Below are 24158 nucleotides of genomic sequence, written 5' to 3' on the forward strand. Positions count from 1 at the left end.
GCAGGATTATAAACACTTCTGGCCTGGAGCTATTGTAATTCTGTCTGAAAGCTGAAATATTTCTGTGGCTTTCTTAAGGATTAAGAGAGTTTGACAGCTTTAACTGCTACTACTGTAGCTCAGTTGTACAATTAAGATAGAATACATAAAATACTTGCACAGGAGGTTAACTTGGTGAAAGCCTCTGTACAGGTGTTTGGATTAGTTTAAACTAGATCTAAAGCTAGTGCAGTTTTATTTCTGTTAATGAACCTCGTAAAATTAGGTAACTACCAAGTTCAATAATTTACTTATCCTTCCTGTTACACACTTAAAGCTGGTCAGGCATAGAAGAAAAAGGCCTGAATTCTTTACTTCTTACTGAAAACTTTTGCCTTCACAACAGAATGCTCAACAGTGCTGTCATTAGAGGAAGCCATGCAGAATGGAGAGGGAGGCTTGGGATGGCTGAGTGGATACACATACCAAGAACCACATTCTTACTTTCAGGTTAAATTTACACTTAGAATAAGGTATTTAAATAAGAACAGGGCTTGGTACACATGAAAAAGTCCAAAAATATTTATTAAAAACAAAAAAAGGTTCTTTTTGCCTCTTAAACAGTGCTTGCTTTTATGGTTTCAGAAATTAGTTCTGTGATTTGTGTAAGTACTACATTTTCCATCATATGTAGGGCAAAGAAGGAAGGGAGAGAAGTAAAATGGAAGAGGAATTAATTCAGAGAATGAATGTTCCCAGCTTCCAACAGTTGGCCCCTCAGATGGAGATCTCTGTCGATACAGCCTGCTCCATCTGAAGTCACGTATCATCAACATCAGCAGTGCTGTCACTGTCGCTGGCCACAAGGACCTCTCTGTTCTCGTAGGTCCAGAACCCATTCAGATCAATCAGAATGCTGGTAACAGTGTCTCCTTGACTGCTATTGATCAAGTCTTGAAGGGAGATTTTGTAAGGGTCCTTAGGCTTCACCATATCAAAGATTTCATCCTATGAAAGACAAGTCAAAATTGGGAGAAAAGCCCCACACATTAATGAGCAGAATAATGGCTATTTCATACCCTATACAGAATGACCTTTGGGTAACTAGTGCCACCCACACCAATTTACAACAAGCAGCTGTAAAGCCCCAAAGCATTTAAGATACAAAGCACACTGACTGATTGGCTACAGTTCAGAGCAGTGTCCTCAGCTCCCACATCTCAAGTAAGAATTTGCTTTTCTGGGGAGGCTTCAGCCGCAAAGTGGCAAAATGAATCTCAGTTCACTTGTATAAGCTAAGTTTTGTAGAGGCTCTCGTACTTTAAGTACTGAAACTAAATACACAGTCTGCAGTAATCAGTTTTATAGGTTTGTTTCGGTCAACAGTCTGCCCCCTGTCCCTCAGGGAATGACCCCCAGAACTGTAAAATGGACTTAGCAACTACTTTCAAGTGTAAGAAACAGCAAGGTGTATTTAACAGGTAATTTGTCTATTATTAAGGAAACTACTAGAACACATGAGTGATTTTACAAAGCAACTGCTGACTAGAAAGGCATTTTCAAACCTATGAGTAGGACAAGTCAGCTCATTTCTAGTACTCTCCAAGTAAATATACAGCAACCTAGAAATTATGATGTAACACAATTAAATTACTAAATGCTTGTTCAAAGATTTTACACAGTACTCCATTTGGTAAAGCTAACCTTGACATCCTGAAAAGAAACTGGTTCTTGTCCATGAATTTTCATTTGTTCCTGAATAGCCTAGAAAAAAGAGAAGTTAGGAATGGCTAGTGCAGTATTATGCTGACACTGTATGAAAGTTACTAAATGCTTCTGCATTTTAAGCTGTACTGCCCTCTAACAAAGCATTCATGGTACAGCTTGCAATAATTTTTCTTCCATATGTGAGGCAGGGGTGAGTTAAGGCTTTATCAATGATATACATCTCTAAGTTCACACTTCTTAATGAGTATGACATGAATCTCACTTTCACTATGACCAGGGTTTGAACAATTTGCACACTGTCCCTCAACACTCAAAACTTAACATATTAATACACTCGAACCATAAGGCTACATTTCTGACACAGTAAGAAATATAGGCTGAGGAAAGACATACGGAAAATGACCAATGAGCAGAAAGACAAATCAATTATTTTAATGTGGTACTATTTAAACACCTGCATCACCAAACCTACATCTGCACATAACACTGTGAACAAAACTGTTTCACTAGCACAAGCTGCACAGCCTTGTCAGCACAGCCTCTATAGGTGCAGACCTATTCACACTTAATGCTGACAGAAAAGCAATCATTCACAGAGTCAAGAGAAATTGCTCTGATGTCAAGGAAAACTCAGAACATTCCATGTCCAAAAGGAGACTCATTACAATACAGAAAGAAGGTGTGTATAGGATCCTGCAGGATCCTGAGCAGGCCTGAATGCTTTACTGACTCTATGGAGTATGAACCTTGTTCTTCATCCTTCAAGCATTCAGCTAAGCGCAATGACATTATTTATTTTCACAGTTATAATACAGAGATCCATATAACAAAATTTGGAGTGCTTGTCCCTGTGTCTGAATAGATACTACTGAGGGAATCCTGCACATGAATAAAGCATCAAGCTCATAACTCAGCTGGAACCATCACAGCAGAAATACTATTTTACTGCATAGCACTTCCCAAGATACCTCAGGTATCGATGAGAAAACAAGACAAAACAACAAAACACCTGCCCCCTTTCCAAACCAAAATCGCCACTTGTCAGAAGAAAAAAAATCCAAAACAACAAAAACCTACCACACACAAACCACAGTTGGGAGGAAGATTTGACAATTTTATGCTAATTTTAACAGCAACTAAAAAAAATTAAGCTTAGTTTAAATCTATTCTGGAAGCAACAGGTACAAATGCACACTATGAAAAAATGCAATAAGCTTTTTGCAAGCAAAGCACTGGATGAAAAATCCCACAGCTGTATAGGCCTATCAATAAATTTCATTATCTTCATTTCTTTTAGTGAATTTCAGTATTAGAGTTGACATTTAAACCATGGGCAATAATCAATTAGAACTATCATAAATGATTTTAACAGGTAATCATCACCTAATCTTAGGACTATTTTCAATATTTAAAAAAAAAACCCAAATCAATAGAAAATATTTTTCCTACTCAAAATCAAACCAGTTAATTTCAAGTGCAGATAAACTACTGAAAATACCTTTTGAGATCTTTCCAATTTTAGTCTTTAAAAAAAAGAAAATTAAATCTTCTTAGAAGTCGTTACCAGCTTGCCTGTGGCTATAGGCAATTTAAAGTGATTTCCTGCAGATCTGCATGCAGAAGCACATAGGCTGTAACACTATAAACACAGAAAATGGCCTACTTGTATAAAGAGACTTACCCTAAAGAAATAATTAAGGGAAAAGACATTCAGGTGTCCTTTGTTCTCTATATCAAGCAGTTTGAAAATATATTGCAGAGCTGCAGGCTCTTTTCTGTTTTCTAATGCAAGCACAAAGTCCAGGTAGGTTTTATAGTCCTAGAAGTAGATACAATCATGTTTATTACAGTCTTCTTTCTAAATTGATTTTGCAAGCAGGAACTCTATAATTGGCAGCTATTTCATTCTAGGGGATCAGTTTGTTTTCTGAAAAAGACAACATGAAATAGAAAATGGCTGCTACCACTAATGTGCACAGAAAAGTTAGTTTTTAAGGTCTGCTGATAACAGGAAATCCTGCCATTTTAGAGGCAAAACAGCATTCCAAGCATAAATTCAAATTAAACATGCCATTTATATGTTTTTAAACAATGTTTAGTACATCATCTTTAAACTGCTGAACATACCCAACTTGTGAAGACAAAACATATAAAATGTTTTCATTATCATAAATTAAATGTCTACTGGTACCAAATAGTGAACTATATGGCCAATTATGTACATAATCCTTAAACCAGATTTGGCAAATTTTGCAACCAGTGGTTTGGCAAATTACGTGCCAGAAACATTAGTTAACATTCCAAGTAAGTATAACACTTTTCCCTTAGGATGGATTCTTGGTTTTCCAATCAAGATACAGCTGTGGCAAGGACAGAAATCCTACAGCCCTGTGTGTACAATTACCCTGTTTACCTGTAACACCAGGGACTTGTGCTGTCACTCAGAGGGAGCTTGACAGCCTGGAAAAATGGGCTAACAGGAGCCTCACCGAGTTCAACAGAGGGAAGGCAAAAATCCTGCATCTGGAGAGGAATAACCCCATGTACCTGTAGAGCTGGGGGCTGACTATCAGAAAACAGCTTTGCAACAAGCCCCGCAGCAAAGGCTGCTGACAGCACCCTCAGCTGCATTAGGAAACACTTTGGTGGAAAGCTGAGAGAGGTGATTCTTCTCTACTCAGCCCTGCTGATGCTACATCCTGGCACTAGGTCCTGCCCTGGTCTCCCCAATACAAGAGAGATGAACCTACTGTTGCAAGTCCAGAACAGAACAACTAAGAGGATCCCTCATGACCTCAATAATTATGTGATTCTAACAAAAAAACTGCTCAGGTGGCAAAAGGGCTGTATAGTGAATTTGTAACTCATCACTTCACATTCCAGTCATCTGAATACAGACAAGAATTGTGTCTGAACATTAAGTAAAGCTTCAAAAAATATAGATATAAGGTGCTACTTTAAATTAGTTAGACTTCTCATTTTTCACAGCTATGGAAAGCTAACAATGAAAAACAGAGCTGTCTTCATGAAGAAGTTGACAGCTTAGCTAACTTGCACTAATCTCAAGTGTGCCACTTGTCTTTGGTTCTCTTTTAAGCATTACGTTTTAGTAAAAAGTATTGCTGCATCTATACATTTTTTCAACATGCACTTTTGTAACTGAATCTACAAGTGGCTTTATCCTAGGCTGTCTGGATTCTCTATCATCTCTGCTTTTTCAAACAAGCAAATTATTTTAGGCCACACTACAATCACCTTGCTCTTAAGAAAATTAACTTGCTAATATGTTGCATTGTCATTTGTGTGCACAATGATAAACAAAAGTTTCTTCACCTCAAGCTACTCTTTAAAGATACTATTAGACATTTCTCAACTCAATAAACTAAAGATGTTATGCTCTGAACAAAGGGAAAACATGTAATTACCATTTCACCATCATAAGTTAAGCATTCCTGGAAGACACGATCCAAAAATATGTTGGTCAGAGTCCCTGTTCCATACCGGGACAGTTCTTCTTTGCTGAGCATGCCATTGTGATCTTTATCAAGGTTTAAGTACTGACCTAGGAAAGAGGTAAGAAAAGCAAACCATAATATACCTCTATCAGGAAAGAATTCTTTCAACAGAGAAAAATAAATATTGAAACGCTAAATTTTCCAATTTCCATAATAAAATTGACACAGTTAAGTGAGAATTTACTAGATTCACAATAATATTCATAAAGCATCAGAAATAAGAACATGGAGGGAGAGGAAGTGGGATTCCCATGAGGTGTCAGCAGTTCTAATATAAGTTAATAGCTGTGAATACTGAGAGAGGAGCAGAAGGCTAAGAGCATATTACTTTATACAAATATGCTGTTAGCATTAATAAAGAGCTAAAGAGGATGCAAAGGCATGAAAGGAGCCAGAAGAGAAGGTTACAGAGCAATTCTGTACCTTGTGCAACAAATTTTAAAACCACAATAAAGAGCAACAGTGGAGAACCAAAATTATAAAGAAAGTCAGGAAGATAAAATGAAAGGGTGAATACAGGATTTGAAGAGACAAGTTAGCAGGAGGATTTAATATGACAAAAGCAGAGGAAAAATAGCACTAATAATGTGACTAAGTCATACAAGAAAGAGGAGAAGAAAAGTGTTGGCATATAAAGGAACCTACCATAAACTCTTAATGCAGAAGGAGCAGAAAACCAATTTGTTTCCTGACTTTCTTTAGAAAGTTCTTCATCCCTTAACTAAGTGAAACATAAAGTTAGAATACAGAAAGAGTAAATTAAAATACAACAGTATATATTAGAGATCTTTACCTCTAGTAAATCATCCAGGAAGCTGCAAGCTAAAATATCCTGTATCTTTATCTTTCCTGCAGAAAGAAAAAGAAAATACCTTTTAACAGTTGCTCAGCCAACATATTCATTTGACTATTCTCATTTAGGTGATTCTACTTAAGAAAGAAGTATTTGGAGCAGGAAAATATGCCCTTTAAAGAAACAAAAGCTAAACAAAACCCATATCTAACATCAAGGATAAGACTCTAATTTCAGGGACAAAATAAAATACCTTTTAAAATGTTTGGACAAAACTAGCCTGATATTGGCAGGAGCTATCCTGAAGCCTTAAATGTCAGAAAAATAGATTAAAATAAATGTGAATGTTCAACATCAAGTACTCAAAATGTAAAATAAAAATGCAAAGAAAGCACGCTTAAAACATTTGATGAAATAATAAGTCTCCTAAGTGACACGATATTCTTACAACTTCAAAACTACAGCTGTGACACAAATCTAAGGTAGCAGAATGCACTTCTGCTGGTGCAGCTCTGACTGGTGCACAGACACTGTGCTAACAGCTGTGCAAAATAACGGCACTTAAAACTTCCCACCCACCCTCTCCAAACGTTTGTAATTACCTCTGTCAGAGGCTGCTGCCCACACAATTCTGACCTTTACAAGGGGCACAGCTGGACCTTGAAAACACATGCAGTTTGTGACTTAAATCGAGGGCATAGGAGGGAGCTACACTTGCAACAAGCATTATCAGACCTAACTGCAGACCTTTTCTAGTGGGTCTACATGGTGAAGGAAAAGCACGTCCCTCTAACCATCCCTGAGCATTTTCACAGCTCTGCGCATGTTCTGACAAGCAGTTGTGTTGTTGGTTGCTGTGTTTTCTATTCACCCCAAACACTTACAAAATTAGCTACTGCTAATGGCTCATTATGAAGAAACAGTATCTTATTTGTCAGTTTATATGAGATAATTCTATAGTACCTCAACTGATAGGTATCTCACAGAAATTCATTAGCTGTAAAAGTAGATTATTAGACCACAATAAAGAGCCATGGTCTTCAGTGGAGAATAATCTTCAATGCTGAACAAAAGCCTACCAGGACAACTACATATTGCTTTGAAAACACAAGTAGCTTCAGTGGAAGCATTTTAAGAGACCTACCTGTTCTGAGAGGATCCAGAAAGAAGAAGAACTTTCTAACTGCTGTGCAGACATAAAAGGAGTAAAAAGATTTTTCTAAGCCATCCAGTTGTGGCAAAGTAGGGATGAGTTCCAAAATATAGTTTTCTAAATCCTGCAGAATTATGAAAAGGAAACAAGCACTGAACATTACTATTGTTACATGTTTGCTATATTCCTCCCTGGCTTTCAAGTGTATTTTGTTAAAAATAGAATCCTGCAACAACGCAGAAAAGAGCATGAAAGCAGGTAAAAAAGCTTCTGTCTGTGTGCAAGAAATCCCAGATTATATACATGCACGTATTATTCTAGGGCTGAAACAACCCATTAATAAATCAGAATTTAACAAAGTAGATGATATTTATATGTAAATATAAATGCATTCCACTGTACCTTTTTGAAATATCAGGAGCATAACTCCTGACTGTATTATCCCACTGCTTAATATTCTTTAATAAATCTTTTTTCTTTGAGTGGTATCTAGGAAATTTTTATTTATTTTATAACATTACCTCCTCTCAGAGCAGGAGAGTAATTCACTGAAGAATAATTTGTGATTTTTATCACATCCTACTAAATCTAGTAAAGCGCTAATGACATGAAATCTTTATAGATACAATCTTTTTTTCAGAAAATTACCCATAAGTTTAAAAGGCTAGCACCACTCTCACCACATCTCTTGAATAAATGAATTGCAATTTATCCAAACAAATGTGCCCACCCCAAATCTATGTTATGATATAAGCCTTTACAAGACAAGGCTTGGCAAAAAAAAAAAAAAAAAAAAGGGGTTTCTCTGATGCTCTGTCATTTGATTTAAAGAGAGACATTAAGTTAATCTAGAATTTACTTACTGATTCTCTGAGGTAGCCTTGTCCTGCCACGTCATATAAACTGAGACCTATTCTTGTCTGATGAAGCCATACTGTGAAACAGAAAACAGAATTACAGTGCAAGAAGCCTATGAGGCTTTTGAATTCATCCCAAAATTTGATGTTATTCTAGAGGCCACAAGGCAGTTGGATTTTAAGTGCCTCTTCCATTTTTCTGAGCTTTAAGCAAAGCCATGCCATGTACTGCTTAGAAAAACTGTTTCAGTCTCTAAATTTTTAGGAGTCATTTGCAGTATACTATAAATATACACTTCATATACATATACTATTTATAATATAAATATACACCATTGCCACAACTGCCTTATAATAACTAGATGTGAAAAATGGCTGAGCAGACACCACATTTTATTTGGTGTATCATAGAATGGCTAGGATTAGAAGCAACCACCCACTAGATCAGATTGCTCAAAGCCCCATCCAACCTGGCCTTGAACACTTCCAGGGATGGTGCATCCACAACTTCTCTGGACAATCTGTTCCAGGGCCTCACCACCCTCTAAGTACTTCCTCCTAGCATCTACTCTAAATGTCTCCTCTTTTAATATAAAACTGTATTGTCCTACCTACTGCAAAGCTGAATTGTCCTACCTATTGTCCTTGTCCTATCACTATCTGCCTGGCTAAGAAGTCATTCTCTCCATTTTATACGCTCCCTTTAAGTACTGAAAGTCCACAATGAGGGCCCCCCCAGAGACTTTTCTTCTCCAGGCTGGACAACCCCAACTCTCTCAGCCTGCGGTCACACAAGAGGGTCACGTCTTTCCTGTGCTGACTACAGTCTCCTATCCTGCAGCTTTTGGGTTTGTTGCTGGAAATGGGTCTATTACTTATTTCTTGCATACTGTGCACACTTGCACATCATGCTTCCTGCACAACACATTTCTCATCCCCTGCACCACAAGATTTTAAGTTAGGCAGGCTCAGCTGCCCAGAGAAAGGTGCTGTTCTCTTAGATCTGCTTAGTAGATGTAAGAATGTAGTAGCCAGGGCAAAAGATAATGAGACAATCTTCCTTTCTGCTAGCCAGCCTAGTGTTTTCAAACAACATCTAATACATATTTAAAAAAAAAGAAAAGGGCATTTTTCAGCCCAAGTGGCTATTTATAATAAAAAATAGCTGCAAACATGGTAAGTGACAAGCACAGAAACATACTGACATATTTGACAAACAGAAAATATAGACAGCACTGTAGAAGGACAAACAGCAAACAAAGCTATCTACCCCATCACAGTGATTAAGACAGCACCTGCCATGGAACCATATTGCTTTGCACTTCACAGTACTGCCTGAACAAAGGAAATTAAAATGACAATATATGTAACAAACAGATCAAGCATATCTCTGACTGGGGAGAGGTGGATTTCAGAGGTATGATGGACTCCTGCCTTCTAGTAACAAGAAAAACATCCCAAGCCTCAAAAAATAAAGCTTTTTTAGTTAAGGACAGATCTCACTGCTATTGCAGGGAACATCAAGTAACAAATAAAGCTGAAAAAGCCTTAAAATGAAACAACTACTAACACAGAAGAAGCACTCACTAACCTTTTCGCATGACGTAATTGAAGAACTGCATGATAGAGATTCTCCCATAAGGATCATTATGGAGTAATTTAGCAAAGATCTTTGCTGTAAAGAATTGCCTGCAAAACAAACACAAAGCTACTTCTATGCATCTGATTACACCATACTGACAGATCCAGTTAAGTATTTGACATTTACAGATCCTGTAAAATAATGTTTTAACACAGAACGTGTTAATATGCTACATTACACTCATCAGGTGGAATCCTACCAAGTAACAACAGTAAACTCAATAAAAAGCAGCTACCTCTTCTGCTCATGAGAGTCTTCAGTGATGTAGAACTTTTGAGAGCTTTTATTCAATTTCTCTTTAGTACAATGTGTTTGGTAGCTTCCAATCTCCTACAACAATATGCACATAAAACAAACTGCCAGTACTGAAAAATAATTGGCTTCTGCCCAAATTTCAATCACAAAGCTATGTGCGCAACAGCCATCTCCAAAAGGAGCATAAAGAACTACCATTCACTGCACACTGTGCACATCTGGCAGGAAATTCTGCATCAGAAGACATTAGGGCAGGTTGAGCAGTATCACTGGAGACATGATTTCCAGTTCATTTACATAATGTGCTGTTTGCTGACCACTAACATCTAAAAACGTTCATGCTGATACAAAATTTTCTTCAAAAGGACACACTAGCATTGTTTTAGGCACCTCTATTACAAGTCACGTCAGAGAGGCAGAGTACACATTTGCAAGGATGTAAAGTAACCAGTTCATCAGTAAAAACATGGATATGACTTTTCCTCACCATTAAACTGTTCCTATCTATTTTAGCAACCGAAAGTTACAGTAGCACTTAGGTTTAGTCAAAATGAGCACATACAAGAGAAGAAAGCCTTACTTGCATTTTGGTCCAGCTTTTTCACCAACTTTCAGGAAGTTCTCATAATTAATCATTGCTTCTTCCCCAATCATTGGTGATGTCTGATGTTTGTCCAGTAGAAACCATAGATTCTTAAAAGGCATTTGTATTTGGTTAAAAAGATATCTCTTTAGAGATGTTAATGATATGTTAGAGATAGAGATGTTAAGATACAGTATTTAAGAAACTCAGCAAAAATGCAGGCTTGATGCAAGGTTCTCTCAGTTAATTAGGACACATGGTCAGTTCAGCCAGAAAAGTCAGCGTGTGCAACTTCCATTCCCTTAAAAGCTAAATGATAAACACATGCACACTCTCCCTCCCTCACTAGCATTTCTAGGGTCACACCCCTTTTGTCCTTGCAGTATAATAAAATCATCCATCTTAGGAGTCTCTCTCAGTGATATATAAACAGAACTTATGTAATCATCAGGGCCCACCAGGGAAATCATTGCAATGTGCTGGAAAACTGGAAGCCATCAATTTAATCCTCACATACACCATAATGAGGAAGCTTCACACTGGCATTACCAGCCCAAGGCTAGGCAGCACTTCAGCTTTACCAAGTATTGTGTGCCCAAATACAAAGCACCTTACCACAAGATTCTGTGGGCAGACAAGAGATAATCTAAATCCATTCAGAAGCCATTACAAGACATACTGAAATTATTTTCCTACCTGCAGCTCTTCATTATCCAACAGTTCTCTACTTTTTCTTTGCAGAAAGACAGCTCGAGATTCTTCTCTTAATTTCTGAAGCAAGACCTCATCTTCAGCTGGTAGCTGGAAACATTGTGGCATTTTAATTTTCAGCACAGGAACATTCAAAAACTACACATCCAGCAAGTATTCCTAGGTAGTCTTGAGTCACACACTCTGATTGAAGTTTAGCCAGTCTACCAAACCTGCTTCTTCTGCAAGGGATGTCACTTGCACACTGTCTCAAACCAATTCAATAATGAACCACTTACCTAAAGGAGGATATCTTTAACAGGAGAGAGAGAGAAGTACCTCATACCACATAACCCACTGAGTAAGCACTTTCCCATGGTTGCTAGGTATGAGGGCTCACAAATAAAAGACATCTACTGTTGTGTTTTACTCAGGAGAAACAGAACATTCTGTTTTGTGGTAGGCCTGACTCTCCAAAGTGGGAAAGTCTACTAGACTTCTCTGGCCAACAAATAAGTTGAAAGAACACCTAGTGTGAAAATTCTGCCAATATTTACGTGCCAAACTGTACAGCACCACTGGAACTTGAAGAGTTGCATGTATGTCCATTAACTGAAACACAGGTACTTGAGAACTGCTTTGGGAGAAAAGTGGGACCTTAAGGAACATGTGACCATGAGAAGTTTGGCAGCAGCTGAGTGGTCAAGTTGTTGAGTACCAGCAATATCAAGATGTCAACATGTGCTCCCATCCCAATCTGATTCATCCTCACAACTATGTGAGCAACAGATCCATCTCTAGTCTGCAAGACCAATGCCCCACCACTGAGGCAGCATGCCATCCTGTCTGAGCAGGAAACAGAAGATACATACGTGTAACACCAGTATGTCAAAATTTAGTTAGAACTTTAAGTGCCTCTGAAAGACAGCTTCCTATCTTTACCAAGCAGACTGATTAGCAAAACATTTCACTGACTCGGATAAGATTCTCAGTACTTATTTAAAGCTGCTGAAATGAACAATTATACAAAACAAAAAATTAGACTAAGCAATTCACATCACTCAGACTTCAATCTGCTTTAGCTTCTGAAGCTGCAGGGTCCTTGTGAGTGAGAATAACTTTTTTTTGTAACATAGAATAGCTTCTTGTTATAAGTTTATCTGGATACTTCACTTACCCTGTAGTAAAATCGTGGTATGTTTGCATATGACACATTGTCACTTTTTTTCCCTCCTTTCCATTCCATGTAATATTTTGTGAACAATTCCATTTCTTCATCCTTTAGCTCTTGTTCACTCTTTTTGGCTGATTGACACAGAAAAGAATGTTCGCACTGTACTCCAAATAGAGTTCTAACGTAACAAGAGGCTTGAAAAATAGAGCTAATACTGAGGCTTATGTGGTTGTTCTGTTCGGTAACACAAATACGAGCTGGAACTGAGTGGAGCGCAGACCAGTTTCAAAAATTACATAAGAATACGCCCCATAAGTGTTTTGAGTACGGTCACAGCACCTCTTTCAATGACTGCACACACCCGATTCGTGGCAAGATGTGGAGCAGCTCAAGCAGCAGCTCCGCGAGGATGCCCGGCAGAGCAGCAGCACACTTTGACACACAGCTGCGCAGCGCGAGCCTCCCCTCAAATCGCCTTCCGTGCCGGCCCGGGGCTGCCGCCGCGCACCTGCGCCAGCGCCGGCTGCCTCACCCGCGAGCAAAGCGCTCCCAGCCGCGGCTGCGGCGGGGCCGTGTGCCGGGCCGGGCCGAGCCGCGCAGCCTCACCGCCCTCACCGCCCCCGCTGCCCGACCCTGCACCGCGGGAGTATGGCTCTCCACAGGGCAACTCCGGGACCCTCCCGGCCCCTGCAGCAGCCCGGACGCGGCGAAGTACGGCAGTAGCGGAGAGGCCGACGCTCGCCCCGCCGGCCGTGTCCCCGGCCCCGCCGGTGACTGCGGGCGGCCCGGGGCGCTTCCCCGCCCGCTCCCGATCCCGCTCCCAGGGCACTCACGCGCGCGGCGCGCGGCCAGACGGGCCCGCAACCTCCGCTCCCAGTCCATCGGCACGCGCCCGCCACCGCTGCCTCCCCGCGCATGCCCGCTGCCCTGCGCGACGCGCCCCGGCTTTCACGGCTTCTTGCCCGCACCCAACATGGCGGAGCAGCCCCCCCCCCCCCCCCCCCCGTCCCTCCTACCGGGGCGCGCGGATCACGTGTCGTCTCGCCCGCTGAGACGCGATTGGCTCCACGCTCGGGCACGGGCCCGCCACGCGCTTCCGGCCCAATGAGAAGCTGGCCCGCCCTGCCGTGGGGCACGCGCCTGCCGCGCATGGCCGCCGCGCACAGCGTCAGGTGGGCTCCTCGCGGGGGATGAGGGAGAGAGGGGATGGGGAAGAGAGGGGCGAGCGCGAAAGACTTTCCCAAAAGCCGGGGATTCTACGGTACGGCCGGGCTGGGTCTGCGGGGCACCGACTGAGGGACTTGGGAGCCGGCGGAGTCTCCCCGTAAGGCGGACCAGCCTGCGGACCTCCCGCTATTTACCCCTGAAATCTAACGTGTCCCTGGCATTTCAGTGTAATTACCGCCCGCGGTGTTGCTCTGCCTCTTTGTCATCTGCGTTACCAAGGATTTAGGATTGGGAAACAAGTTAAATGGAAGTTTATCACCAGGTGAAAAATGTGAGGGAAGCAATGTAGGAACCTCGTCCTGGGGCTGCCTGAAGGATCAGGATTGGGATTTCTCACCTGAAATCGTCACCTGAGCTACCTTGAGTTTCGTGTTTGCTAGCATGCAGATGTAAATATCACAGGAAACCACAGAGCAGGTCTTGATGTCGTGGTGTTATTTTTATTTTTAGGAAATCTGCTAACTTAACCTGGACAAAGACAGGAAGAAAAACCCCGTGCTTTTTGTGTAGCTGTATCAACGTTGCCTTTCTATGTACGACATTGACGGTACACATCTCTGCTGTAACCAACAAACAGGAATATGTAAAACATCTTCTCTGGAAAGAATGATACCCTCATTTTGGATGATTGCCCTCACAGTCTAAGAGACCGATTTTTGTGTAAAAAGATTTTACCATTGTTTGTGTCCGTAAGAGACAAAAAGGACTCACAGAACAAGCATTTGGAAACAGAAGCTTATACAGCTTGACAGCCCTTGGGCTTCTCTTAGTAAACATCCCCATGCAAACTGTATTTTTCATTTTATAACTTCATCAGATACAGTGAGCTAATAGTGAGACAGTTTGGTGTTGTGATGGCACTCTTTTCTCAAACTAGTCAGCAGGGTTTTCAGGCTTTGCTATGGAAATGTCACCTGGTCTGGCCTGTATCAAGATGCCGACAACTGTTTGCTGCCTCTTTCAGCATCCCTAATAGGGAACAAATTAACTATTTCAGTTCTGTGACATCTTCCAGCACTGCTTTACCAGTGGACGCCAAAGAAACTGATGTCTTACCTGCCAAGAAAAGGTCTGAAGTTGATTGCAAAGAAGGAAAAGGATCGGATGAAGAGACTAAAGAAATACCGGAAGGGAAAGTCCACTTTTCTTCCTCTGTTGGAGCTGCAAAGAAATGGTCAATGAGTCATGTTGTGTCAAGGCATAAGTTTAGCTTTGTACAACCTCCAGAAAAACCTTTGCAGGCTGAGGAATGGAACAAACTAAGGGAAGAATTCCAATCACCTGAAATATTTGAAGAGGTGATGCTGAACAGTATGATCAGGTGCAACAGCCCCATTGACGTGGCCAAGTCCTTGCTGACCCACCTGGCAAAGCGTAATGGTGACGTTGCATACAACATGCTGGTCAAATACCTGACACTCTGTGTCCAGCAGGGACAGGTTTCAGAAATCCGTGATGTGTACGACATAATGAAAGTCAGATTTAAGATTTTGGAAAGTGGGGCTTACAGCCTTCTAATCAGGGGGTTGAGCAATTCAAATCAATGGAGAATGGCCTTGACTGTTTTGGAAGAAGTAAAAAAGATTATGATTCCCTCACGGACGTGCTATGAATCTTGTATCAAAGCAGCCAGCCGTCACCAAGAATTGAAACTCGCCTTTGAACTGTACAGTGAGATGTTGGCTAAAGATGTGGTCCCAACCTTGCATGTCCTGCAGTCGTTTTTTGACTTCAGCAGGGGTATGAAAGGTGCTGAGTTACAAAAAGAGCTCTTTGGTATCCTCTTATATTTGAGAGAGAACCAAATATACCCTCACAGAACATTTATGCGGAGTATAAAGCTTTGGTTTGAAAGGTAAATAATGTTTCAGTAGCAAGATGCAGTTCATGAGGAGGAAGGATTCAGATTATCCCACAGATCAACTCTGAGACTCCTCAACATCTCATTTTGATTTTTGCTTCTCCACAAGAGACATGTTGTCATGAAAATATGCATTTTATTTTTGCTCTTAAGTTACTGTGAAAGTTTAAAATTTTTACTGATTTCACCTTTTCTTTTAACTGTTAAATATTATTCCTTGATACAAAAATTGGGAAATCATGTTGGGTCATAGCAGTTCAAAGTAGCTGTTTTCATCTCTTCCTGAGGTGCTAGATAAGGAATATTGACAGGTGTATGAGGCCTTTTCCTGTAATTTATTGGAGTGTAGAAGTAGTAAGCTAGTTGAAAGTTAGTTTCTTGCTTTAAAGGAAAGAGGCAGCAAATTCCACTAGGTAAAATGAAGATTAAATTCATTGACTTTGTTCATCTCCTAGTATTCTATACAATCTTAATAGGAGGCTCTATGTTTTAGCACAGGATTTAGCTGGTCACATGGTTTGTTATGACTAGTGATTGTAAGACTATGCAGATTACAACTAATTACAGTGCACATGCACAATGGGGTTCACCTGAGCCCATTCCATATTTGTCATGAGGATGGATGTGAGCCCATCTGTAATTTTTTAGCTGTTGGCTTTGATTTATGTGAGCTACAGAGCCGTTTTACAAGTTTGTCTTCCTGGATGGAAAATGTGGCAGTTGGAATGTACTACCATTATTGGAATGGCTTATGAATGTGTAGGACAGTAACTTAGAAGTTGTCAATGCACACTTATTGTTTGTGTGGTTCTTAAAATTTGAGGACAGCATAAACTGCTGAGGTTGATGGTGTTGGTTTTTTGCATGTTGTTAAATGCTGGTTCTTTATATAATATTTCCAGGAGTTACTAAATTAATGTGGATTTTTATATAATTTCTTTGTAAGGTAGATGTTTGTTTGTTTTTTTTTTATTTCTAAATGTTGACCAAAATATAATTATTCTGACATGTAATTTGGATGTTGTTCAATAAGAACCTACCTAATATTTTCTTTATCTTTCCCTCTGTACATATTAGTTTACCAGGAGAGAACTGGAGAGGACGCCTGACCAAAATTAAAGACAGGTAAATGCAACATTCTGTTTATAAGTGAGGTATTGTCTTGATTAGTCTATACTGATCTCTTCCTTCAAAAATATTTTAAAAATGGCTTTCCTTATATACAAAAGTATTTCAGTCCTTGAGAATATGAACGTTTGTTGTGAAATACGATTTCATAAACTCCAGTTTCCAACTCATGCATTGATCAAGTCCCAGCATGCACATTTCGAAAAGAATTATGCTTAGCAGAGCCAAGACAGAAAAACACAGTAAAAAATAAGAGGTGCCATTTTATTGTGTGGCCTTCATGATACTGTTGTTTAACAAGATCTATAGCAGAGCAGCTTTAGTGTGTAAAGTCTTCTCTTTTTGAAAACTGATACTATTTGCACTCTGTAGTTAATTTGTACCAATGAAAGGTTTCTCCCTATCTCATTTTCAGTGAAGACAAAAAATGACAAAAATGGTTCTTAGATTTTCACAGGTATATTTGGGTGTATGTTTCTATTACAGTGCAGTTTTCTTAATGTCTGTAAACTGCTATTTTAAATGTTATTCTATTTGAAATCTTGTTTTATGCTTTTGTAGCAATTCGGCAATTATAAATGTATTAATTATGAGAATGTCTCCAATGGATTATGGGAATTTTAGGTGGTTTATAAAAATACACTACGTTGCATACTGTGAAGCTAAAGCACATATAGAGCCCACAGTTTTTGAAGCCCTTGAAAGAGCAGGATAGCTCACTCTTCTAAGAGTTGTTTGCTATAAAATAAATTATTATTATATAAGAATGTGTGTGGTACTGTACTCTGTTAAAATAATTCATTGTATTTTAGACAGCCTTTTCCAGCCTTTAAGAGTTCTAAAATTCTAAAGTCAATTGTCTTGACTGAGAAGTAAGTCTGTTTTTTGTCTTACTGTCTGTAAACAGTTAAATATTTTGTGAGCTAAACTAACTTAAATCACCTCACATTTTATCATGGGTTAAGAATCTGTGAACAAAATGGTGGCAAGTGGTTCCCTAGTAGTTATTTTGTTAGAACTGTAAGAACACTTTATTTTGAATCAAAACAAGTTTGAGGTAGCCTACTTGGATAAGTATTTGAATAAAATTGAAATGCTTTCAAGAAAATAAAAAGAGTATAATAGCTAGTGACTTTAGTAGGCTTTGGTTGCATCACAGAAATAGTACAACGTATTTTCTGATGATTGTTCTGTGTTGGGGTTCTTTTAAAGAATTGTGCTCATATACAGACACTTGATAAGTTTGTAATATTTAAGGAAATTCCTATTTAAAAGCCTTTTTCTTTCTATTTTCTTGTTTCACTATTATTGCAGTGGACAATGCCCAGTTTGCAGCCATCAGCTAGAGGACAGTAACCTCACTGAAGAGGAATACAAGCATCTCAGTGAGAGAATAATAAAGGACGTGATACATGGAACTGACACTTTTAGAAAGACAAGTCCAGAGGTAGGTCTCGTATGCTGTCAGGTTCATTGGCTAGAAGGATAATATACAAGTAATGTTTAGGCACTTTGAGAACACCAGAATTTTTTTCCTTTGCTTTAAACGTTGCTAGGTGATTAGATAGGCCATGAAGTATCCTGTGTGTTTATAGTATCCTGTGTTTATCCTGTGAAGTATTCAGTTGTGTTTATAATTTGCATCTAAAACTCAACATCTTTCATCTTTTATTTGTTCTTACATTTTCAGCTAGCTGTTAATGGATGCTGAAATAATTGAAATGTGGGGGGTTTTTACATTAAAAATTAAAATCTTTTGATCTTCTGAAAGCTGAATTTTAAATATGGAATAAAATCCAGTGAATAGAACAAAATAAGACATCTTGAGCTTGCAAAAAAGTGCAAGAACTGGTTATAGTTTTGTTCTGTCACCTTTTACAGCCCACCAACCTATCAACTACTCCTCAGTTTTAAAGATATACTTTCATATATAGAATTACAGTATGCAGTATCAAGCTTTTTAAAGGTCACGGTAAGCATATGAGAGGGCACAATTTCAGGCACTACAGTATATTGCAGTTCTATGACTTCAGTAAAGGTTTTGACACTGCCTCCCACAGCATTCTCCTGGGGAAGCTGGTAGCCCATGGCTTGGACAGGTATACTCTCCCCTGGGTGAAAAACTGTCTGGATGCTCAGGCCCAGAGAGTGGCTGTGAAAGGAGCTACACTCAGCTGGCAGCCGGTCACCAGTGGGGTTCCCCAGGGCTCAGTGCTGGGACCAGTCCTGTTCAACACCTTTGCTGATGATCTGGACGAGGGATCAAATGCACCCTCAGCAAGTTTGCAGACAATACCAAGTTGCGTGGGAGTGTTTATGAGCTGGAAAGCAGAAAGGTTCAGCTGATGGATCTGGATAGACTGGATCAGTGGGTCAAGGCCAACTCAGCAAGGCAAAATGTCAGGTCCTGGACTTCTGTCACAATAACCCCAGGCAGTGCTACAGGCTGGGGACAAGGTGGCTGGAAAACTGCCCAGCAGAAAAGGACCTGGCGGTGCTGCTTGACAGCAGCTGGACATGATCCAGGGTGTGCCCAGGTGACCAAGAATGTCAATGGTATCCTGGCCTGTATCAGAAATAGTGTGGCCAGCAGGAGCACCAGGGGGCAGTGATTGTCCCCCTGTTCTGAGCACTGGGGAGGCCACATCTCTAATGCTGCATCCAGTTCTCGGTCCCTCACCACGAGAAGGATATTGAGGTGCTGGAGCATGTCCAGAGAAGGACAAATGAGTTGGTCAAGGGTCTGGAGAGTAAGTCATAGGAGGAGCAACTGAGGGAGCTGGGGTTATTCATCCTGGAGAAAATGAGACTCTGGGGAGACCTTACTGGTCTCTACAAGTACTTGAAAGGAGGCTGCAGCCAGGTGGGGGTTGGTCTCTTCTCCCAGGCAGCCGGCAAAAGGGCAACAGGACCTAACATCAAGCTGTGCCAGCGGAGGTTGAAGTTGGACATGAAGAAGAATTTCTTGACTGAAAGGGTGGTAAAACATGTAATGGGCTGCCCAGGGAGGTGATAGAGTCACTGTCTCTGGAGGTGTTCAAGAAACAACTGGATGGGGCACTGAGCGCTGTGGCCTAGTTGACTAGGTGGTTATCAGTCACAGGTTGGACTCAATGATTTTGGAGGTTTTTTCCCAACTTTAATGATTCCATGGTTCTATTTCTGACAAATTTTGTGTGGAGATAGGAGATTTGGTGGTAGTGATACAGACCAAAGCTGAGCCCCACTAGATGGAGCCCACACCACATCTTGGGGCAGGTTTGCTTTATCTTTGAGTATTGATTGGGCGTTTGCTGCTGCAGGCACCTCAGTTCTTCACCAGCTTTGAAAATATGGAAGAGGACACCAGGTTTATTCTTCAGGCTTTCTGCAGGCACAGACATTAAACATGTTTTTCAGTTACAGAAACTTTAAACAGTCTTGAGGTATTTGTAGTACATGCAGCCTATTGTGCAGACATCTAATTTCCATATAGATCTTATTATCAGTTCAGGACTTTTGATCTGATCTAGCTGCAAATTGTACAGGAGAAAAAAATTCTCCTTAAAAATGTAGCAGTCATTTTAAGTATTTAATAGGTACTGGTGTTCTATATTATCATAAAATAACCAAAATGCTTTGTTTTATTGAACACTGTATGGCATGAAAATTTCACATGTGTCAAGTAGACAGGTCTAGATTTGAAGTACCAGTTGAAGGTGGAGAGATTTAGGAAGGGAGTTCTGGGTAACAGGACCTTCACACACAGGCTGAAGAGTAGTAGAAATTATGTTCCCCCTGTGTGAGAGCCTGATTGATTAAATGCATACAATCTAATGAAACAAAGACTCAATACACTATATTAAATTTTGATGTCAGTAGATTCTGTTAGACTGTGTTATAGCTGAAATTCCTTCATTTATCACGCTGGGGCCACCTATTTGTTAGTTTCAAGTTGATCTCATTCCAGTTCTGTATCAGCAGGTAATCCCTGAGTGGAGATGAACTTGGTGTGTTTACTGTTGTTTGTACAGCTTAAAGTCTGCTTCCTCAGTGAATTTTGGACATGGATGTGGGGGTGGTGGCAACACAGTGTCATGATCTATCATGATGTTTCCAGAAATAAAATCGGGACTTTTTAGTTGCCTTTGTGCTGTGAAAGCAGACATGTGATGAAAATATGCTGCCCATTTTAGGCATGTCAGACTGTGTGACTTGTTCTGCAGCCAGGGGCTTCCAGAGGGGAACTAGGTGATGAGGCCGAAAAATAAGGATGTGAGTAAATACATCTGAGAAGGTGGGGGGAATTTAATTTTCCAGTCAGTCACTTTTTTTGTAGTGGCTGTAATTCAAATAGGAAACTTTAGCTTTGAATTCCTTCTTTTCTCCTAACTAGTTTTCTTTAGTGGATCTACATTTCCTGCAATGAAATGATTCATCAGGGAAACAGTTTGAGTTGCTTTGAGCTCTAAATATTTTTTTCCAACAGTGTTTCAAATTGAATATATAACTGCTTTTGGAATCTGTTTTTTTCTTCACTGAGGAATAGTTATTTGTCTTACTTTTGCAACAGCATCATTGCTTTATTTTATTTCTGTCTCTTAAGAATAAATGTGATCAGAGTAGAAAATGAGGAGCAAAGACTTGGTTTGTTGAGAATGCCCCAAAAGTAGTTTGTTGTGCAGAGATTTAAAAAAAAAAACAAAGTCTGTTTTGTAATTAGTTTTAGGAAAGAAAATCAAACAACATAGGTTTGTACAACAAATGGTAGTGAACACTATTTACAAATATATTGAAAAGATGGCTTGTGTGAACTATAAAACTGATTATCTGTGATAAGGAAATGTTACACATTAAAAATAGGCATCAATTCAGATCCTTATGTATCACTTCTGGAAGGTCTCTTAGGATGTCATATGATGATCTAAAACAGCGAGCTGTAACCTTGCAGTCTGCCATAGAAAGGAAACAGTTGTAATAAGACTGTCACCTTTCATACCAAATTTCTAAGTGATTTTTTCTGTCAGATGCTTGTTCACCCTGGCTGCATTTAATTGGGAGCTATGTCATTGAGCCTGAGAGGATATAATTGGTATGCTGAGAGGCAGAATCAACTTTTGCTGCAATGACTTTCATGTTGCAGCTGCTCCTGGGTGTTTACACAAATGCTGTAATTTCATTCCCTTTGTGGCTCCTACATACCTCTGATAAGCCTGAAAGGGCTGGTGTGCAGTGGGAAGGAAGCTCATGGGAGATGTGTATGTGCTGTAAAGAAGGCAGGAAGAGATGGGTTTGTGCTCATGTGAATTCCCACACTAGATCTGTGCTAAGCAGGGATTCTACATATTCTCCTGGCACATAAAGGGACGACAAGGAGGAAGTAGCCCATTCATCTCAGTGTTCTTTTGCAGCTGAATGAGGCAGTGTTATTTCCAAGGAACCTTGAACATTAAGCTCTAACTCTTACCTTTTAGATTGATACTTTTTTTTTTTCTGTAAAGCTTTGGTTCTCTTTCCAACTCCATGATTTGCCCCAAAGGCCCAAGTGACCCAAAGGGGGCTTTGGGTATATGTCAGTCCTGTTGTGAATGTGACAGAATATATGCCACAGCCCAGGATAAGTGTGTCATTTCCCTCCTCTACCTCTGTTCCCATGGATGTTAGCTGAGTCCTGCACCAGTAGTGCCTGCTGTGGACAGAGGCTGTGAATGGGCAGCACCGTGCGCATGCACATCACAGTGAGTGCCTGCAAGCACCTTCCTGACAGTGCCTCCCAAGGCTACAGCTGTAGGAGTTCCTGACTCAGGGGTTATTTGTAAACTCAGAGGCCAAACAAATTGTGTGCAATCCAGAGTACACAGAGATACCATACACAATACTGAGAAAAGCTGTCCTGTTTAGAAGGGTTTGAAGGGGATTTCCAAGCTTTGAAACTGTAGGGGAAATACTCAAATCCGTCAGGCATAGCAGCAAATAGATTTAAGAGTGCTCCACCAAGGTGCCTTAAAAAAAGAACTGGATTTCAGCTGGAAAGCTGAATTTTATTTCTCACACTTAATGTTCACTCCTGTATTTTTCTTCTGATGCCAAGAAACATTGCTGAAAACAAAGCAACCCCAAACATGGTGTTTTATGAAACTGTTAAAAATTGAATGTTTTCACTTCTCTAAAGTACACCCTGTTTGATAATAGGGGTATTTACCTTATAATTAAGTGCAGTATAATATTCTATTAATCAGAATTTGCTGTTTCCTTGAGGATGTTGTCATTAAAAAAGAGAGGAAGCACTGCTTTTTCTGCTGTACAAAGCTTAAAGTATTGTGACTTCTTCTGGAAAAGATATATGTTGAGCATTGTAGTTTTGCATTTTTTAATATAACTAGTGTCTCTCCATCATTCCTGAAGTGAACAAAAACTTTCTTGTTCAGTGGAAGTGACAAACGGCCTTTGCTGAAGTGATTTGAATGTTTTAGTGTGGGATTTTTTTAATTCTTATTTTTCAACTCTATATTTCTGTTCTATAAATCTATGAACATATTTACAGAAGCTGAAATAGTATTGTCTTACCAAAAAGTACTATTTTCATATTTACTGCTGTAAATATGAAAATATTTACCAAAAAGTACTATTTTCATATTTTACTGTTGCTTTTTCAAATACTTCTCGCTGTGTAAACTAGATTTTGAAGTCTGAAGGTACACTTATTTAAAAAAAAACCTTTAAATGAATTAATTAAGGTAGCAAAACTAGTCATTTTTTCCTTTCTTTCCTTTTCAAACAATAATTCCTATAGTTCTGGTTTTTTACAACCAACCTCTCTTGCTTTGCTGCAATAGTCCAGGCTGAGAGTTACATTTCATAAAATGTTGTTTCATCATTTAGCCAGTTAGCATAGTCAGGGCTAAATGTGGGAAAAGGTGATCCCAGTAGTTTCTGCTACCTATCTCATTCCATTTCCTGGCTGCATTTTCATGCCAGGACAGTACTCTGTGTTGTAACCTCAGCAGAGGGACTGGTGGCGACTAAAAACTGTTGTATGGGCCAAGTTCATCCACTTGGGTCTTTCTCCATGTGCTAAGATGTGTGCATAGGTAGGTGAGGGAACAAAGCCAGGGATGAATGGCTGAGGAAAGGGAGAAGGTGGAAACAGGCAACACCCCTTTCTGGGGCAGCGCCGGTACATACCAGTATAAGATGGTGGTGAAATAGTGCATGTGCCACCCAGGTGGTGTGGAATACGAAAGAAATGCAACTCTTTGTCCTTTTGCCAAGGTATGAATGGACTTGAGCCACCCACACCCTAGTGATGGACAATAAAGTATTTAAAAACTCTTAAATTCTTTACATCAATATAAATTCCATCATGGATTTGGTTATAGCTGGCTTTTTCTTTTAGTTGATTTAGTCAATGTGTATCCATTTGTGAAGAAAAGATTTTTTAATAAAAGGTGCAGTGAATAATTTTTAAAGGTTGCATGGTTGGCATTCTCCTGTTTTCCCACTAAGGCAATGAATGAAGTGAGGTGGGTTTTTTTAAATTCCCTTTTCTTTCGTTCATGGTGTGAAACAGGATATTACTGGAGCCACTGTGAGT

At 39.8% G+C, this 24158-nt stretch overlaps 2 protein-coding genes across 3 annotated transcripts in view; one reads left to right on the plus strand and one right to left on the minus strand.

Annotated features, from left to right (window-relative positions):
* Positions 1-546: 546 nt before the first annotated feature.
* PPP2R3C (protein phosphatase 2 regulatory subunit B''gamma) lies at positions 547-13356 on the minus strand. The gene is made up of 13 exons (XM_030240537.2): positions 13203-13356; positions 12373-12500; positions 11202-11306; positions 10503-10615; positions 9617-9714; positions 8032-8102; positions 7160-7292; positions 6016-6071; positions 5868-5943; positions 5133-5269; positions 3389-3526; positions 1684-1743; positions 547-987 (listed from the first exon to the last, which is right to left on the minus strand). The coding sequence occupies exons 1-13, from the start codon at positions 13249-13251 to the stop codon at positions 799-801; spliced, it is 1353 nt and encodes a 450-aa protein (XP_030096397.2). The 5' UTR covers positions 13252-13356; the 3' UTR covers positions 547-798.
* Positions 13357-13462: 106 nt separating this feature from the next.
* Positions 13463-24158, plus strand: part of PRORP (protein only RNase P catalytic subunit) — a 38957-nt gene continuing 28261 nt past the window's right edge. Inside the window, exons 1-4 of one of the 2 annotated variants that reach the window (XM_009101915.4) lie at positions 13463-13541; positions 14047-15451; positions 16535-16582; positions 17900-18032. In XM_009101915.4, the coding sequence (XP_009100163.3) occupies positions 14451-15451; positions 16535-16582; positions 17900-18032 (1182 nt within the window). In that variant the 5' untranslated portion in view covers positions 13463-13541; positions 14047-14450. The remainder of the gene's footprint in view (positions 13542-14046; positions 15452-16534; positions 16583-17899; positions 18033-24158) is intronic. The other variant, XM_018907432.3, reaches the window with a different exon arrangement.

Source organism: Serinus canaria, chromosome 5, assembly GCF_022539315.1.
Source record: "Serinus canaria isolate serCan28SL12 chromosome 5, serCan2020, whole genome shotgun sequence".
NCBI classification, from domain to species: Eukaryota; Metazoa; Chordata; class Aves; order Passeriformes; family Fringillidae; genus Serinus; species Serinus canaria.